Below are 19,537 nucleotides of genomic sequence, written 5' to 3' on the forward strand. Positions count from 1 at the left end.
TTATAATAAAAAAAGACATAATAACAAGTGTTATCATGGATGTGGAGAAATTGGAACCCTCATTCCTGGTGGGAATGTGAAATGGCTTAGCAACTGTAGAAAACACTTTGGCAGTCCTTCCAAAAGTTAAGCATAGAATTACCATTTGACCCAGCCATTTCACTCCTAATTATATAGTTACGAGAAATGAAAATGTATGTCCAAACAAAAACTTTGTATATGAATGTACATAGTACATTCACAATAGTCCCAAACTAGAAACGACCCAAATGTCCATCAACTGATGAATGGATAAATAATGTGGTATACCCATACAATGGAATATTATTTAGCAATAAAAAGAAACGAAGTTCTAATACATGCTACAACCTGGATGAAACTTGAAAACATGCTAAGTGAAAGGAGCCAGACCCAAAAGACCACATGTTGTATGAAATATCCAGAATAGGCAAATCCATAAAGACAGAAAGTAGATTAGTGGTTTCCAGGGGCTGGGAACTGCAAGTGGATGGAGGGTGACTACTAAAGGATATGGGGTTTCTTTTTGGGGTGATGAAAATGTCCTGGAATTAAATAGTTGTGATAATTTGTGAATATACTGATAAAACCTGAATTATATCAACATACTTTAAAATGGTGAATTTTATGATATGTGACATATCTCAATTTAAAAATTGATTAAGAAGGGACTAAAGCAGAGGGGACAAGTAGGCTTCCGGGTCGCTAATAGTAGCAGGTGGGGCAGGGAAGGAGAGTGTGGATGAGAAAAAAGAAAGATTAAGATTAAAAACTTCGAAAAGAAATTAACTTAGAAAGACATCTGTGGATGCACGGATTAGGTACCAGAGGGGAGAACCAATAATACAAGGAAAGAAAGAAATGGTATAAGGATCGGAAAGGTAGAAGCATTGGGATTTCAGTTCTAAGTAAGACACTTCACCTTTACTCTCACATAGAAAACAACTATAACATCTGGATAGAATTCATGGAGCACTAATTTTAGAACTTCAAAGAGTTAATAGCAGCAAGTGATTTGGAGAAGAATACTGGAATTCCAAGTACTACTGAAACATTATGAGTTTACAATTTATTTTTTCTGGTATCCTTTGATTTCGGTTCAACACAATTAGAAACCTGGAAGTGAGCACTGTAGTTAAGATGGAGACAAAAATACTTTTATTTATGATAAAAAATCTCAGCAAACTAGGAATAGAATGGAACTTCTTTAATATGTAAAAGAGCACCTATTTTAAAAAACTGTAGCTAATATCATAAGTAATTGTCAAATATTGAATGCTTTCCCTCTGAGATCAGGAACAAGGCAAGAATATCCACCCCTACTATTCCTATTCAACATTGTACTGGAAGTCTTAGCCAGTGAAATAATGCAAGAAAAGGAAATACAAAACATGCAGATTGGAAAGGAAAACGCAATGACGTGATTGTAATGTAGAAAATCCTAAGATCCTAGAGAAGTTTCTAGAATAAGTAAATTTAGTAAGATAGAAGGACACAGGGTCAACAAACAATTCTATTTTTATACACTGCAAGCAGTATATTTATTACAGCTTCAAAAATGAAACAAGGTATAAATCTAACATGTACAGGATTTGTATGCTGAGAACTACAAACCACTGGTGGAATAAGTCAAGCAAGTCCTAAATAAATGGATGGACATAGAATGTTGATAAATTGGAAAGACTCAACATAGTAAAGATGTCGATTCTTCCTAGGCTGATCAATAAATTTAATGCAAGGTGGAAAGGTAAATGGACTATGATAACATAAATAGTTTTGAAAAATAAAAAATTGGAAGGAATCATATAATTTGACTGTAAGAATTTCTCTAAAGCTATGTTAGTCAAAGCAATGTGGTATTGGTAAAGAGATAAACATTGATCAATGGAATAGAATAGAGAGTTCAGAAATAGACCCACATAAATTTGGCAAATTGATTTTTTTATGGCAACTTTTTAATGAGGTGACATTCACGTAAAATGAAATTAAACATTTTAAACTGAACAATTGAGTGGCGTTTAGTACCTTCACAATGTTGTGCAACTACCTCCTCTATCTAGTTGGGAAACATTTCCATCATCCTCAAAGAAAACCCCATATCTATAAGGCAGTTACTCCCCATTCCCCTCTTCCCACAGTCCTTGGCAACCACAAACCTGCTTTTTGTCCTAATGGATTTATCTGTTCTGAATATTTAATATAAATGAAATCATACAATATGTGACCTTTTAGGCCTGGCTCTTTTCCAAGAAGCATAATGGTTTTTGAAGTTCATTCACGTTGTAGCATGTATCAGCACTGGTATTAATATGAGGTGTAATCAAACAATACGGTGAATGTTTAAATAAAAAAATTATCACAGGAAAAGACACATTGCCATTAATCCCCCTCAAACTACTCCCCCTCGCTTTGAACACACTTATCCCATCATTCTTGCCACTTTCTGAAGCAGTTCTAGAAGTCCTCTTTCCTGAGTGTCTTTAGTTGCTCTGTTGTGGCTGCCTCGATGTCCTGAATCATTTTGACTTTGGGGAAGAGCCAGAAGTCACACGGTGCCAGATCTGGTGAATAAGGTGGAGGAGGACACACAGTAATGTTTTTATTTGACAGAAATTGCCATAATATATGCCAGAAGCAATGTGTGACACAAAGTGTTGTCATGACAGAGGATGATTTATGGCACATTTTAAAAACACACCTTCTCTCAACTGTAGCTCACACCTTACTGACTGCACCAAACAAATTGAAACTTGTCACACACTGTTACTAAGGTTCAATGTGTCGCTTCCCATATTGAAGATTCCTGCCTTTCCGTTGAGTGGCACTCGGCAGCAGCATTCACCATATTTTGTGATCACAATGGAAAGGCTCTGTGTCACACATCGTTTCTGGTACAGTAGTTTCTGTCAAATAAAAACATTATGGTGTGTCCTCATCCACTTTATTCACCGGATCTGGCACCGAACAACTTATAGCTCTTCCCCAGTCAAAATGACCATGAAAGGTAAACATTTTGAATCGATTCAGGACATGGAGGCAGCCACAACAGCACAACTAAAGACACGAAAGAGGACTTCCAGAACTGCTTCAGAAAGTGGCAAGAATGATGGCATCTGTGTGTTCAAAGCGAGGGGGAGTATTGGGATTAATGGCAATGTGTCTTTTACTGTAACAACTTTTTTTTTTAAACATTCACGGTAATTTTTAATTACACCTTGTATACCACAATTAGCTTATCCATTCATTGATGGAGAATTGAGTTGTTTGTACTCTTTTGGCTATTGTGAATAGTGCTGCTATGAATGTGCATGTACAAGTATTTGAGTACCTGTTTTCACTTTTTTGGTTATATAATTAGTGGAATTGTGGGGTCATGTGGTAATTATATGATTAATTTTGGGAAACAAACTTTTCTTTAATGATCAAACTATTTTACATTCCTGCCAGTCACATACAGGGGTTCTAATTTCTCTACATCCTTGCCAACACTAGCTATTTTCCTGTTTTATATTATTATTATTATTATTATTATTATTATTATTATTATCATCGACACCTAAATGAGTGTGAAGTGGTATTTCATTGTGGTTTTGATTTGTATTTCCCCAGTCACTAATGATGTTGAGTATCTTTTAATGTGTTTTTGGCCATTTCTCTAATTTGGAGAAATGTCTGTTCCGGTCGTTTGGCCATTTTAATATTGGGTTGTCTTTTTTTTTTTTTTTAATTATAGGAGTTCCTATACATTTTGGATATATTAGCCCATATCCTATACATGATTTTCAAATATTTTCTCTTTTTCTGTAAGTTTTCACTTTCTTCATAATATCCTTTTTTTTTTTTTTTTTAAGATTTTATTGGGGCAGGGGAACAGGACCACATTGGGGAACAGTGTGTACTTCCAGGACTTTTTTCCAAGTCAAATTGTTGTCCTTTCAGTCTTAGTTGTGGAGGGCGCAGCTCAACTCCAGGTCCAGTTGCCGTTGCTAGTTGCAGGGGGCGCTACCCACCATCCCTTGCGGGAGTCGAACTGGCAACCTTGTGGTTGAGAGCTCACTGTCCCATGTGGGAATCAAATTGGCAGCTCTTGGAGTTAGGAGTATGGAGCTCCAACTGCCCGAGCCACCGGGCCAGCCCATAATATCCTTTTATACACAAATTTTTAAAACTTTGATGAGGGCAAATTTATGTTCTTTTCCCTTGTTGCTTTTGATGTCATATCTAAAATCCATTGCCAAATCCAAGCTCATGAAGATTTACTTGTATTTTTTCTTCTAAAAGTTCTATAGTGTTTTGTTTTGTTTTAATTTTTTTTAATTGGGGAACAGTATGTTTTTCCAGGGCTCATCAGCTCCAAGTCAAGTCATTGTTTTCAATCTAGTAGTGGAGTGTGCAGCTCACTGGCCCATGTGGGACTCAAACCTGAGACTGTGGTGTTATGAGCACCACGCTTTAACCACTGAGCCAACTGGCTGCGCTCTAGCAGCTCAGCTCTAAGCTCAAGCCATTGTTTTCAATCTAGTTGTGGAAGGCACAATTCACTGTCCATGTGGGAATCAAACCAGGAACTCTGTTGTTATTTACATCTTACAGAATCAAGTTTTCCCATTTTATTCAATAGTTTATAACTTGTTACTATAATCATATTGTCTCTTCTTTGATCAGTGGGAGTTCATTCAAGCTGCTGTGTGTGTATGTGTGCGTCTGTTTACTTGGCCTCATATTCTTTGAGCACTTCCTTGCTTTCTGGCACCACAAGATGTTCTATGTTTATCTTTTATTAACCCTGCCACAGCCCAGCCAGTTACTTCTAGTTGAAAATGGTATGTAGAAGTCAATTTCTCATTAACATTGGAGTGAGCTGGTCCCAGGTCATCTCTGTAGACAGAGGTAGGAAATAGATAGATAGATAGATAGATAGATAGATAGATAGATAGATAGATAGATAGATAATAGATAGATAAAGGCATAGACACAGACAAATATTTATATCTGGAAATTTAAAAGTCTGACAATACCACATATTGACATATAAATATATATTCATATAAAACACTGATATAAATTTCTGACATTCAACAGTACACACAAAACAGTTTTTTGTTGTTGTTGAGTTAGATTCCATTAGGAATGCAATCAATATACATTTTAAAAGGTTTCCCTAAATACTAGAAATAGCCAGTTGGAATGAAGACCTTACTTACAAAAGAAACAAAAATAAAATAAATTCCTGGGAATTGATTTCAGAAATGTGTAGGACCTATGTAAACAAAACTATTAGACTTTACTGTGAAAATTGTCCTAGTAGAAAAAATATATATCCAACCAATTTTTGTGTTGGGGGAAGGTAAGATGCACCCCAAAGTAGTATAATACTATATTCTTTTTTCGTTTGGGAGAGGTAAGGGGTAGCTACAAGGAGAGCAAAGACATTAAATTAGAAGGGATACTCTTATTAAAGGAGATGCTCAGATCCCATAAACATGATACCAGGCAAAAGCTAAAAAACAAAAATGTATAGATGATCAGTAGGGCAACCCTGGTAAAAGGCATGACTAACAGTCAAAAGAGACATAAGCTCTGATGTGTAGGATTTAGTTTTCTTTTTCTGTGTTGTAGTCCTATTATTCGTAAACATCAACGAAGCATTATGTGAACCCTGTTTTAAAAAATGGAATATGCTACCTAAGGAGGTATATCACCTATTTCATATCCCTTCATTTATATCCTGATGGAGTACTACACCTTCATTGTGCAACTGGAGTCTTCATAAATGACCGATGCATGAAAGGAGAGGGGTCGGGGGGCAGGGGGCAGAATAAAGGAAGGGAGACCGTGTAGAAACTTCCACTATTCTTTACTTCACACTGCACACTCCAATCCATTAGCTCCATCTTGAAAAGTCCCCATCCAAAACCACACACACACGAAAATTAGGAAACTATTTGCTTGTCCATCAAAAGGGAAATGATTGAAGATTGAATGTATTAAGGTACATACCTAAATGCAGTAGTTTAAAAAAGATGAGGTCGATATAGTGAATCAGAAAAATGGGCAAAATTGACTGGTTAAGGCCCAGAAAGAATGATTACATGCTGATAATCGTTATATCCTCTGTAGAGGGAGTGGACTTTGTTGGGGAAGAGTGTGTACTTCCAGGACTTTATTCCAATTCAAGTTGTTGTCCTTTCAATCTTAGTTGTGCAGGGCACAGCTCACCATCCCCTTGCGGGAGTCCAACGGGCAACCTTGTGGTTGAGAGGACACGCTCCAACCATCTGAGCCATCTGGGAGCTCAGCGACAGCTCAACTCAAGGTGCCATGTTCAATCTTTAGTTCCAGGGTCCCTTGCGGGACTCGAGGAGTTGAACCGGCAACCTTGTGGTTGAGAGCCCACTGGTCCATGTGGGAATCGAACCGGCATCCTTCGGAGTTAGGAGCATGGAGCTCTAACCGCCTGAGCCACTGGGCCGGTCTCTCAGTGAGTTTTTTGTGATACTTACAGAATATTAGAAAATAAAAACAAGGAAAAACCATGGGTTTAGAAGCGCGGTATACTTCTGGAAGATGAAAATAGTAATAATATTGACTATATAGGATTGGTGTGAGGATGTTAGTAAGTACGATTTTGGAACTGTGCTAAGCACACAGCAAGCGTTACGTTTTTTACATTAGCGTCGCTTCTGTAAAACGGTGTGAGCCCAGCCAGGGTTGGTACAAGGACTTATCCAGTAACAAGCAAAAGCGCCGTGCAAACGGAACAGCAATATACCATTAGGAAGGACTGACAAACACCCATACCCAGGGCCTCTGGTTCTCAAACAGCGTTATTGATCCCGGCGTATGACGGAGGGAGGATGCTATTCACTCATTGGTGAGCACTGCTGTCGATTAGCAAAGGGCGGAAACCAGATAGAGAGGGCAGTCCTTTAGTGCAGCGCGTGCGTGGTCCACGCCGTTCTTTTCGGACTTAGCCCTTGCGCATGCGTCTGGCCTCTGGCGGTCCCGGCTTGCTCCGCGGCAGTTTCCGGCCAAGTGCATTGAAAAGATGGCGTGGTAAGTGAGTGGCGAGTGTGAGGCAGGGTTTTGCTGGCGGGGCGGGCCTTAGCGATGCGTCTCCGCCTTCCACCCTGCCCCTCCCTCTGGCGGCTCCGAGTGGCCGTGGGTCGGGACCTTCCTCAGTCTGGAGAAGCGTGGGAACGGGGTAAACCGGCGTGTCGGCCCTGTGGCCGTTCGGGACTCCCGGCTGTTCAGTTTTCCTGTTGACTCCTTGCCCTTGCAGTTTACGCTAGTAAAACAGTCGTTCACCGAGGGCCTGTTGCGTCCTTGTGGGCCTTTCTGCTGGACGGCAGGCACACGTGACAATTCAGGCACGCCCCTTGCCCTCAGCTCCCAAACCGGTACAGAAACCCTCCAGAAGCAAATTCTGGTATTAGGTGGAGTAAGATAAGATGCCCTAAGAGAGTTGACAGGGCCGAAGAGTTCAATGCATTCGGAGGACTCAAGAAGGTGGCATGGTGGTGGTATTAACAGTCCTCATCCTGTGGGTTTCTTGCCTTCTTTGACCGGGCATCCCTTGAGAACATAAAATTTTCCTTAGTCCTACATTTCTAATACCTAAGCTCAGGTCCCCTTTCTCCCATGGTTGGAGGGATGGAGACTGGCAGCTCTTCTCGTTCAATGATTATGGAAGAATGTGAAGTAAAGATTTTCAAATTGATTTGACCCGTGTTCCAAATCGAGCTTTGGGGAAAAAGTATTCTAGGAAGGAAAATTTTAATGGCAAAGGCACTAAGGATGGAAGCACAGATCCTGTTTCAGGACCTGGACCGGTTCACCTGTGCTGTCCTGTAGAATGTGTATAGGATAATGGGCAGTGAGGCTGGAGGGATAGGTTGAGCCTTGAATGCCAAGTAGAGCCTTGCATGGTAGGAGATCTCAGCTTTTTACAGTGGCAGCGGGAAGTTTTGAAGGCTTTTGAGAAGTTACACAATTGGGTTAAATTAGCAGAAAGTCAGGAACTTTAGATCTGTTCTTCAGGAAGATCAGGTGGACAGATGGAAGACTCTTATACAAGCCTGGTCTAATGATATGTCCCTAGACAAGGGGTTCTCAAACATGGGCAATTTGGCCCCCCAAAGACCTTTGGCAATGTCTGGAATCAATTTTGTTGTCACCACTGGGACATGCTACTGACATCTAGTGGGTGGAGGCCAAGGATTCAGCTAAACAACCTGATATGTACAGGATTCCCACCTAGCCCATACACACAACAAAGACCTGTCCAGCCAAAAATGTCAATAGTGGTGAGGGGCAGAAATCTTGCCCTAGAGCAATAGTAGTAGAAATGGACCAGAGACTGTCAGAAACATCTCAGCCACAGGCCACTCTTAGTGTCATTTGGTATTCTTTATAATGCTTCAGTACCTGACACCCAACAGAGTAATCAGGTCTATGACCCCACTCTTCCTCATATTTTTTCACCTATTCATTCCAAATATTTATTTGGCATCTGTCATTCGAGGTGCTGTGATTCAGCAAAGAAATCAAATTCCCTGCTTTCCAAGAACCTTACATGCCTTCAGAGGATGACAGACATTAAACCTATAAATATGTCACAACAAGGCTGCCTTGATGGTATTAAAATGCAGTGTGATGTCTGTGTTCTGAGGCTTCACAGAAGTTGTTAGCCAAAAAGAGTGTTGAGAGTGAAAGAATGTGAAGTAAAGATTTTCAAATTGATTTGACCCGTGTTCCAAATCCAGTTCTTTTACTGTAGTCACTATGCAAGTCACTCAACCTATGATAGGAGGTATGCATCAGGGCTACAAGGAAACCCAGACTTAACTTGCAATTCTCATAAATCGCAAAGCTATGAAAAGCTCCATAGGTACTGCGGGAATGGCCAAGTGAATGGAGGACATCCAAGTAGCTTCAGGAGTACAGCTTCCTCGAGATGTCAGAGTAGGGTTGCACCAAGTTCAAATACCTTCAGTTTAACTATCCTACCACACAGGGAGCGGTGAGGTTACTCATCCTATGTTTTCCACAAGCAAAGAATGCTCAGTCCTTCTCTTTGTCTCTACCCAGAAGCCAAGCCAAGGATGAGCAGTGGGGCTGCGAGGAGACTAGAGCTGATAATGGTGAAAGCGAGGATTCGGCGGTGACGAAGGGAGCAATGAAATGTGCGCTCTACTTCAGAATACTGGAAGTCCTGGGCTGTTCCCAAACTGACTGGTAAGGCCATCCCTCACAGGAGAGGCATAGAAGAGGTGGCAAGAGGAAAGGAGAGCGTGGAAAGGAGGCTTGAGGGGCCCAGCTCTTGTTTTGGCTGGCATTACCCATCTACCACCTTAAGCTGAGGAACCACAATATATATGTGAGGTTTGTAATCAGGAGGCTTTGCCCTACTTGTCTAGGTTGTAGTGAGAATATCTGATTTAGTTTATGGGAAGTGGTTTGGAATCCTTGGAAAAAAGGAATAGTGTCAGTTGAAAAATTATATGTCAAATATATGGTGATGGAAGGAGAACTGACTCTAGATGGTGAACACACAATGGGATTTATAGATGATGTAATACTGAATTGTACACCTGAAATCTATGTAATTTTACTAACAATTGTCACCCCAATAAATTAAAAAAAGAAAAAGAAAAAAAAGAAAAATTATATGACTGAAACTAATAAAAAATAAAAGAAAAATTATGTGCATTAGTTGAAATGCTTAGAGGGAAGGGGGTACATAAACTATATGTAGAGCCCCAGTAGTTAATTAACAGGGGGAAAACCTGCCTTGTTAATGCACATTTGAAGGGCTGAACCAAACCAGGCAGGTAATGGTGCACTTCAGAGGAAATCTATAGCCTTAGTGGTATTGCCTTTTGTGCAGCCTACTTCAGATGTATTCTCAAGAGGGTAGTCCAGTGTCAGGCTGCATTAGGCAGTGGGAGGTAGACAATTAGGTAACAGAAATGGTAACTATAGGAAGCAGCTATCACACATGGTGTTGAGAGAACATAAGGACAAAGTTAGGTTTATCAGAATTTGGAAGCTTAGAAGGGAGGCTGTGCAGAGTGGGTACTCAGATCTTGGGGAGTGGGGGTTAGGTGGTGCTGCCTGACTGGCACTGGTATTTCTTGGGTCCACTGAGACTGGTTCTGGATGATATACACAGTGCCTACTTCCTTTACTGCTTTACATATGACTGCTTGTACAATACCTGCTATATTGTAGGCAATCAAATATTTTTTGAATGAATGAATAAATGAATGTACTCTTCAATTCTTACCTACCTACTCCAGACCATTCAGAGTAGTTAACAGGCAAGTCAGTTACTTGTTGGGAGCTCTACTAGTTGTGAGCTCTAGTCCTCTGTGTTCCTTTTACTGCCCAGCAGACAAGAGGATAAAGCAATTTGAAGGGTGGACGCAACCTGAAATATGTAAAGTCAACAGTTGCATCCTAGTTTCCCTGGCCACAGCAGACCCAAGAGTGGGAGTCGCATGCTAGAGAGGCCTGGTTTAGGATCTCCACTTCCTTAGCACTTTCATTGACTTTCACTGGCTCTTCTCATTTTATCAGTTTCAATTTCTTTGACCTGATACCCAAAACCCTTAAGTAATCTATCAACCCCTGGGTGTCTCCTCCTTCTCCACCATGAATCTGCAGTGAGATCAGGCTGTCCCAACAGGTCACACTCAAGCCCACCTCTTTGCCTTTGCTCAGGCTCTTTAAAGATGTTAATTTCCGTCTACAGAAGAGGTAAGTATGTGACCCTGGGAACTGGCCTGCACAGCTTGGCCTGAGGGCCATGCTCAAGGACAGTGTATGCAGGGAAATGAGGGGCGGCCCCAGCAAGGCTCAAACTGATGAAACACTGAAGTATATTCTTGTTTCATGCCTTTCCTTCTCCCCCAAAATTTAGGAAAAAACATTTTTTTGGTCTTTGAGGTAGAATGTACATTTTTTGCTCGTATTTAACTCCTCAGAAAGGCTCAACCAGAGACCAGGTCACTTGCTTTTCACTTTTCACCATAACTTAGCGAGTGTACTAACACCTCACCTGCACAGGCCACGAAACATGGACAATGTACCAACCAACCTTCTACCTCTTTGTATACATGGAGATTTCACAGAAGCTTAAATATTAATGCCTTGTTCTGGATCAGTAAGGTTTTTTTTTTTCCCCAAGCTTTAGTAAGTTTTAATTTTGGTTCTTAGTGCTCTTCAAACCCAGCCTTCCTTTGACCTGTAATTAGAGGCTCCTGCAGTCTCTGTGTTTTCCTTACGCCTGTGATCTCCCTTCTCAGTGATAGCTCAAACCTTTTCTGCCCAATTTGGTTCCTCCTTTCCCTATTTCCTACCCCTTATTCTTTCTCTGCATGTCCTGCCCTCAAGTAGGTTCTACCCTTACATCTTCTTCAGAACCTTGCAGGCTTCTACATGAGTGTCATTTTCTAATGGGGAAAATTACAACCAAAGGCCAAGCAAGTGGAGGGAGAAACACCTTTATTTTCATTGGAAATAGTAATGCTTATTTGTAGAATCTGTTTACTGTAAGAGAGAAGAAACCAGGAACTGTGTTGGGGGAGATGTTAAGATGAGAAATGTTACAAAATTAAACTGGATGTTACTTAAACTGGAAACTAAAAACTCACTTGCTTTCTTTTAGTATTAGTCAATGGCTCAACCTAGTCTTCTTTTCCTTTGTTCACTTTATGGTGGTGGCTCTGTGACAGAGTAGTGATCTGCCCTAAAGGTAGCAGTACTGTGTTTCCCCAAAAATAAAACCTACCCTGAAAATAAGCTCCAGTTATGATCGTCAGCCAGATGGACGCATTTAGTACGTTATGATGATGTTCCAGAAGAAGATGACATGACTGTATGACTGTATTTGAAGAAATGTAGTTTGCTGTACATGAAAAAAATAAGACATCCCCTGAAAATACGCTCTAATGCATCTTTTGGAGAAAAATTAATATAAGACACGGTCTTATTTTCTGGGAAACAAGGTAGTACATAATCAATAGATGCCTAGAGGTCAATTATTAGTTTAGAATAGATCCAGACTGTTAAACTCTAGATGTGCTCCCCACGAATGGGGAGAATTTCTTCTCTGATGTGGCCCAGAAGCAATTCTCAGGCATCTAGCCACCCGTTCTTTGTTCAGAACAAGGATACCCTAGTTTCCTGGCAGGATTTATGGGTTCTATAACCTTCTTCCCTTCAAAGCAAAATTGAAGTTCACAGTGAAGCAGGACTCGAGCGGTAGGCAGAGATGGAAAGAGGGTTCAGCATTCTTAGACTGATTCCTATTCCTGGACATGGTTGTTGAGATCCAGTTGTCAATAGCTAATCCTGGGATTGGTTAGTAGAACTTTCTATAGCAGAAGAAGCTCTAAGAAACACATGTTGACCTAAGAAATTGATGTGTCCAGTTTTCTACAAGCTCAGCACATTTCTTCCTTCCTATGATGTATCTCTTCTATGTGTACCTCCTGATGGCGGATAAAGACAGTTCTTAGTGAAGCTTTTCTCACACTGAGAGCACTTGTAAGGCTTTTCCCCAGTATGGGCACTGAAGTGGGAGCTGTCATTGAAGCTTTTCCTGCACTGCACACACTTGTACGGGCTCTCTCTGGTGTGGACCTTCCGGTGAGCGCTAAATTGGGAGCTGTTATTGAATCTCTTCCCACAGACAGTGCACTGATAAGGCTTCTCCCCAGTGTGAGTCCTCTGGTGTACAGTGAGGCTGGAGCTCTGGTTGAAGCTTTTCCCACATTCCCCACACTGGTAGGGTCTCTCCCCTGTGTGAGTCCTTAGGTGGGCTGTGAGGTTGGAGCACTCACTGAAGCCTTTCCCACATTCACTGCACTTGTGAGGCTTCTCTCCTGTATAGATTCTCTGATGCTGAACAAGATAACAATCTCAGCTAAAGCTTTTCCCATATCCATGATAGTTAGAAACTTTTTCTACTTCGGGGCTAGCTGATGGTGGTTGGCTGGAGAGCTGTGACAGCATTCTCCCACACAGATGTGTCCAAGGCTTCTTCTCAGTTCAAAGACTGTGGTGACTCATCCTCTCCTGGGATTGGATTCTTTCCTCATTGTTACTTGGAGAATGTTTCATTGTCTTCTTAACACTGACTCACTCTCCCAGCCTGTTTTGAGCTCAGCATACCAAGAACCTTCTCCACTAGACTTTCTCCGCAAAGGCTTGTTCATTTCTGAATCATCCCATTTTGGATTCTCTTTTTTCATTCCCTTCTTGATCTCAAAACCTGAAAGAATAAAATTATATTGGATGACGGAGAAGGAAAACAATGGAATGAGGAATGAGTTAAACTACCATAAAGAAGAAATACCTAATTGGAATTCTTGATATGATTTGCTCTTCTGCTAATTAAAAGGCTAACTTTTATGTTCCAATTGTAATATTTTAATCTCCAGTTTCTATGGTCACAGGTAAATATACGCTAAACTCCACCTACTTTTCTCCTATTCTGTCTCTTTGACATTGTGAAACAAAGACAAAAGTGAGTCTGTGTCATCTGTCAATCTGTGGGTATATTCTCAATTCTTGAATGGCCTACTTTCTGGGAGCAGAATCATAAAAGGCCACCCTGAGATTGGGCAGCTCAAACAAGAAGAAAGGAAGTTTCTGAGTATCTGGCAAGTGCAAGCTTAGGTGATGAAAGGAGGGTCAGTGGTTGTGGAGCAAACGGGAGAGAATCTGGGCTGGAGTCCTAACTGGCAATCTAAAGAAGCACAGTAAGTGGAATTCCATGGGGAAAAAATGACATGCACTCTGTGAAAGAATTCGGTAAATGCAAAATTGGGGCTCTAAAATTCAAGGGAAATAATCCTTAAACTCCATGAAAACCCAAACTCCCTGGTGTATATAAAGCCATTCATCAAGATGATGATGAGGCCAGGACAGACACGGCTCCCTCTTGATTACTAGGCTCATGGCCTGTACGTGGGCTTTTCCATCCTTTGACCATCAGAGCCAAGTCTGTTTGGGAACAGGACTGGCAGGTCAACTCCTCTAACTTCCTGGCAGATTCTGTATAGATTCTCCTCTATACAGGATCCCTGAAGTCCTTTTCATCCCGGGCTGTGCCATCTACATGGGTACCTTCTCCAACCTCTGTGGACTCCTCTTCTGCTGATTCAGTTCTCTAGACTCCTTGTCATTCCATCTGGGCCAGAAGCAGCAGTCTGTAGGGTTTTGAACTTGGTGTGTGTAATGATGAGTGGGGAAACGAAAAGGGGAGGAACACACGCTCAAGTGGAGCTAATGAATTTATTTAGCAATATCTAATCAATTTATTTAGCAATATGCAATAGCAAAAGACAAAGGCGATTAATAGAATGTGCTAATGACAAAAAGTAAAGGTGATTAAACTATATACATTGATAACAACGTCATGCCAAAGGAGTATACATTCATATAAATTTAAGAGATCCCAACACATGTTTACTATTGATCAAAAATCACTTCGCTAAATACACAAACATCAGTAAGGAGTATCCAAAAGCAGTAATAAGCTTTATAGGATAGTAAGTATTACAGTACATGCCAAAACATCACCAAATGGCGGGGGGGTACACCACTGGAAAAGTCATAAATCAAAACCTTGCCAGGTCTGTAGCTGAGAGAAACTCAGGCGTCTCCCATACCACTGCTCTCTAGTTCCCAAGATGCTGCTGCTGTCGGCGTTGTTGTTGTTGTAAGTTAGGAAGTCTTCTGATACTGTAAGCTACAAGCTGCAAGCTGCATAGAAGTTCCCAAATATACTAGAATGATGACAATTCACCAACAAAAGAAGTCTCTACTGCCCATTGAGGCAAGTTCCGATTTCTTACTCTGAAACAATCCAATCCTGGAAAGCAGTCCTGAAACAGCAAATCTTCTGAACAGCAGTCTCTTGAAATAGCAATCAATCAATCTCAATCCACCTGAGGTCTGTCTTGTATATCTTTTTAGATGTACCTCAGAGCCCAGTTTTGTGTTCCTGCCTCCCCTCTAAAGGAATAGCCAGTTCTGGGAGCGTCCAGCAGTCAATGATTAAAAAAAAAAAAATATGTTACTTATCCGGCTGAAGGGCTAGTTCATCCAGACAAGGCAATATCTACTGTTCTTGCTTGGGACCATCAGCCAAGGTCTTCCAAAGCCTGGCGATGTGCCTGCCACGTCGTCCTGATATAACTTAGCTACTTCTTCACTTCATCTGCTGATGTGGGCGAAACAGACAGAACAAAGAGGGAATTCTCTCAACCCCTGATCAAGAATTTCTTTAGCCCTAAGCTAACCATCACCTCACAACGCAGACAGTACAGCAAACATCATCTCATATCTCCCATACTCGAGAAAATGAGACCAAACAGAAAAGCTCATCTCAAGTCTCCCCTGCTCAGGAGAATGCGACCAAAGGGGGAATTTCCTCAAATCCCTGATCACAGTACAGAAATCACCTCACATACAGGAACAGATAAAAGCTAATAGACAAAAGCCCACATTAACCAATGAAGGCAAACTTTCTTCAACATCTTCCCTAGAGTGTGACATTGCTCTAGGGTCTGCAGAAATCCCTGATGCTGGAGTCTCATCCCTTTGGCTTGTAAATATGGCTGTTCATCTGACAGGTCTGGAGTGTTTCATGAAACAGAATTACTCAGAATGGCCAGACGCATCTCAGTCTCTTCATAGCCCCACTGCACATGTGCTGCCAAGGAACAAAGAATACAGGGACATTGGATACTGTAGTGCAGGGTTTTAGCAGTCCAACATGTTACATCCTAGTTTCTCAAACTATGCCACAGCTGGCTGCCATCAGTCCTGGAAGGTATCTCACTGTGGGCTTTTTTCCTGAAACAAAAACTTTCAGTGTAGTCAACAAGACATCCTCTTTAGCTGAGAAGGAGTGTAGCCTACTTCCCGACACTGCCATTTGTATTTCTCTTTAATTATCCTGAATCCCACGCATTCCCCGAGAGATGACTTACGATAAGGGCAGTGCTCACCTGTCTCCATACTGGTGCGAGTCCCTGAGGGCATGTGGCCACATAAGAGAACGTGGTGAACAGGGGAGATGGGCAGGCTCTGAAGGCCACTCTTTCTACCCTTTACACAGATACCCCTGGCCGCACAGATACCCCAGGCGAGAGCCTGCTCGAACACTGAAGTGAAAGCTTCCATCTTCTAGGATTCTCTTGGGTCATAGAACTTATATCTTAACACAGAAGACTAGGATGATATGTTTAAATATTAGAGAAACTCCAAATGCTCTCCTAATCTTCCCTTGACACAGAGAAGGTGGGATAAGAAACACACGAATGAAATCTCTGGATAATCCCCAAACTCTTTGCAACCAGTGGGTGCTAATTTTCTCACCCACCAACATTTCGTGAATTTAGTTTATTAAGGGAATCATAAGTTGGCATTTGTCTTTAATCAGTTGTGCTGTAGTTCAATTCAATAATTTAAAGAAAAGGAGAGAAATAAAGGGCCTGGCATTTGATTTTAAAGGGAAAGCAAGGCAGGATGTTTTCTGTTCGTTTTTCTCTCATAATAACTAGCAAGTAGGAAAGTTCAGATGACTTGTTTATTGATGTGTGCTTTTTTTCTGCCCTCAGTGCCATAGGAAGAAGAACCTTTTATTGATTTTATTCCAGATCTGACTTAGCCTCAGTTCTCAAAGGTGATACTAGTGGTGTGTCCAACGCAGGAGCAAACTGTTCCAGAGAAGGATGATGACGGTAGGTCTCAAGGTGGCTGAGTATTTGACCCCTCAGATCAGGGCTCTGTGGGAGACCAAGGGACCTGTGACAGAGAGCTCCAGTCAGAGTAAGAAATATAGCATACAAACGGATAGTCTCAGTTCTGAGAACGCTCACCAGCACTTCCGGAGCTACCACTATTAGAAAGTAGCTAGACCCTGTGAGGCTGTTGGCCAACTTCAAGAATTATGCCAGGGCGGCCAGATGGCTCGGTTGGTTAGAGCGCGAGCTCTTAACAACAAGGTTGCTGGTTCAATTCCCACATGGGCCAGCGAACTGTGCCCTCCACAACTAGATTGAAAAGAACGGCTTGAGCTTGGGGCTGAACCACCAGTGGGCAACCGGTTGGCTCAGTGGTTAGAGCGTGGTGCTCTTAACACCAAGGATGCCAGTTCGATTCCCACATGAACCAGTGAGCTGTACCCTCTACAGCTAAGATTGTGAACAACAGCTCTCCCTAGAGCTGGGCTGCTGTGAGCAGCTCAAGGTCGGCGTGAGCTGCCGTGAGCTGTGGCGGGCTGCTGCATGCTGCCACGGACTGCTGAGTGCTACTGCAGGTTGCTATGTGCTGCTGCAGGCTACTGTGTGCTGCCAGGAGCAGCCGGTAGTTACCGTGAGCAGCCATGGGTTACTGTGGGCTGCTGTGTGCTGCCGTGAATGGCCAATGGCCAGCATGAGTGGCCGGCAGCCATTGTGAGCGGCCGACTGCCTCAGACAGCGGGGAGCGCAAGACTCATAATACCAGCATGGGCTAGGGAGCTGTGTCCTATACAACTTGCCTGAGAAACAGTGGCTTGAACCAGAGTGTTGGGGCAGAGGGGAGACAGAAGAAGGGGTGGGGAAGGCGGTGGGGGAAACAAAGATTTTGAAATCCCAACAGAGTGGCTGAGAGAAGAATGATGCTGAGAGATAGTGTCCTTCATCCCCTAGACAAGAGCCTCCCTTAGTGGTTGGTCGTTGGCTCTGGTGAGTGGGGGCCAGGGTATGCCCTTGGGCAGGTGGCAGCACATCAACTGGCTTCAGGCCTACTGTGAAGAATGCAGGGTAGGGCCATATGTTTGGTGTCAAAATCCTCTGGAGAGAGGTTGGAACCAGAATCGTTCCTCCCCTTTCCTTCTCTATTTCATCCCAATTCTCTATAAAAACCTTTTCTGGCCATTGGGGACAATCTGGTTGACGGGACAACTTTTAAAATTCAGTTTCTTAATCTTTTGAGAAAACTGGACGACACGAGGCCGGGTTTTTGTCTAGAGAGAAAGCCTGTTAAGGCAGCATGAGAGCAGGCAGTCTGCAAACCCTGCTAGTGGTCTAAGCTGGGCTCTGTGCAGAGGGATGGAGGCTGCTGTGTTGGAGGGTTGGCAGTAGCCACACCTTTTTTCCTTTCATCCTAAATTTGCCTGACTTTCCGGATAGATCTTTGAGGAAAATTGGTGGCCCAATATCTCTTTAAGTCTTTTTATCATTTCTTTTAGTGTCTTACACTTTCCACATTCTGAACCCTTTTCCTCCTCTACCACCAACCCCCAACCCTAACATAAGTTCTGTGGTAACAGGATGGAAATTGTTTCCAGGTTGCTATCCAGGAGCTGGGAACGGAAGCAGTGCTCTTGGAAGAAACAGCAGAGGCCTCAGGCTTCAGGCTGAAGCCAGCAGAGTCCCAGCCGCCAGTGGGCACATCCCAGGATGAAGAATTTTGGAATAAATACCAGGGTGTAGAGGAAGAGCTGAGCAGAAATACTCATAAAGAAACCGAGCCTGTGTGCGAGAGGGGTAAGGAACTTCATGATCATTTCTTTCTGCTGGGAGCTCAGCCTGAATGCTGTGATCATTTTTGGGGTGCCCAGCTCTGTGGATCTGCAAATACAGCCATGTTAGCAATTATGATACACCCCTCTTCCCGAAGGTGATCTTAGAATAGACCAGCTGTGAGTGATTGTGGGGTTTGGCCTCGTACAGAAATATCCAAACCACAGAACCATGGTAATTACACATGACCTCTTCCTTAGAAAAGTAGAAAGTCGAGGGCACCTCATTTCCTAAAACAGAAGGAATTAGGATCCGAAATGGGCTATAAGTGGTAGAATGGGAACCCATTGTGTACCAGGGAAAAAGTCATAAATGATTTAAAAAACTACAGTTCTTATTATACACCAAATTCCTGAGTATTTCGTTGTCAACTCTATTTAATTTTTACATAACAGATTAATTTATGTCATCAGAGTAAAGTAAAAAGGGCGTTTATTAATTTCACTAACGAAAACGGGAACCTGTTATAGGGGCTGGTAGATACTTGGTTCTTATTATCAGTGACAAGGCTACATCCGCACATCACACACCCTTGTAAAGCTTTTCCATCTCTACTGAAAGAATCAGGATCTTCTGTAGTTTAGAAATGTCCTCAGGATGTTCATAGATGTGAAAGATATTTCCCATGGCTCTTTTCTACCCACAGCTTTGCCTATTCACCAGATCCTTGCCTTACCTGAGCAGACAAACACCAAAGACTGGACAGTGGCATCTGAGCTCGTCTTGCCTGAGTCCCAGGTGAGCTGTGCTTTCGAGCTGTGTAGGGCTGCCTTTCCCTGCTGCCCATGACCCACACTGCCCAGCCGGTGCTCAGAGGCATATTAGCCCCGATGTTCTCCTGGGGAACTGGACACCTCTGAGGCTGTTTGTTGATCACTTGCCTCCTTCCTTTCTCTCTTCTTTCTTTTAAAAAAATTGTGTACTCTTAATTC

At 42.3% G+C, this 19,537-nt stretch overlaps 1 protein-coding gene and 1 pseudogene across 6 annotated transcripts in view; one reads left to right on the forward strand and one right to left on the reverse strand.

Moving 5' to 3' along the window:
- Positions 1 to 19,537, forward strand: part of LOC117019515 (zinc finger protein 75D) — a 60,695-nt gene that overhangs the window by 17,734 nt on the left and 23,424 nt on the right. The window contains exons 10-11 of one of the 6 annotated variants that reach the window (XM_033101303.1): positions 9,109 to 9,255; positions 16,656 to 16,780. The exons of 4 other annotated variants lie outside the window; for them this stretch is intronic. In XM_033101303.1, coding sequence (XP_032957194.1) covers positions 9,109 to 9,185 — 77 coding nt within the window. In that variant the 3' untranslated portion in view covers positions 9,186 to 9,255; positions 16,656 to 16,780. Of the gene's footprint in view, positions 1 to 9,108; positions 9,256 to 16,655; positions 16,781 to 19,537 lie in introns of those variants that run through there. One more of the 6 variants, XM_033101308.1, reaches the window with a different exon arrangement.
- On the reverse strand, positions 12,487 to 17,424 carry LOC117019621 (zinc finger and SCAN domain-containing protein 32-like; annotated as a pseudogene).

The sequence above is a fragment of the Rhinolophus ferrumequinum genome, assembly GCF_004115265.2.
Source record: "Rhinolophus ferrumequinum isolate MPI-CBG mRhiFer1 chromosome 15 unlocalized genomic scaffold, mRhiFer1_v1.p scaffold_54_arrow_ctg1_1, whole genome shotgun sequence".
NCBI lineage: Eukaryota > Metazoa > Chordata > Mammalia > Chiroptera > Rhinolophidae > Rhinolophus > Rhinolophus ferrumequinum.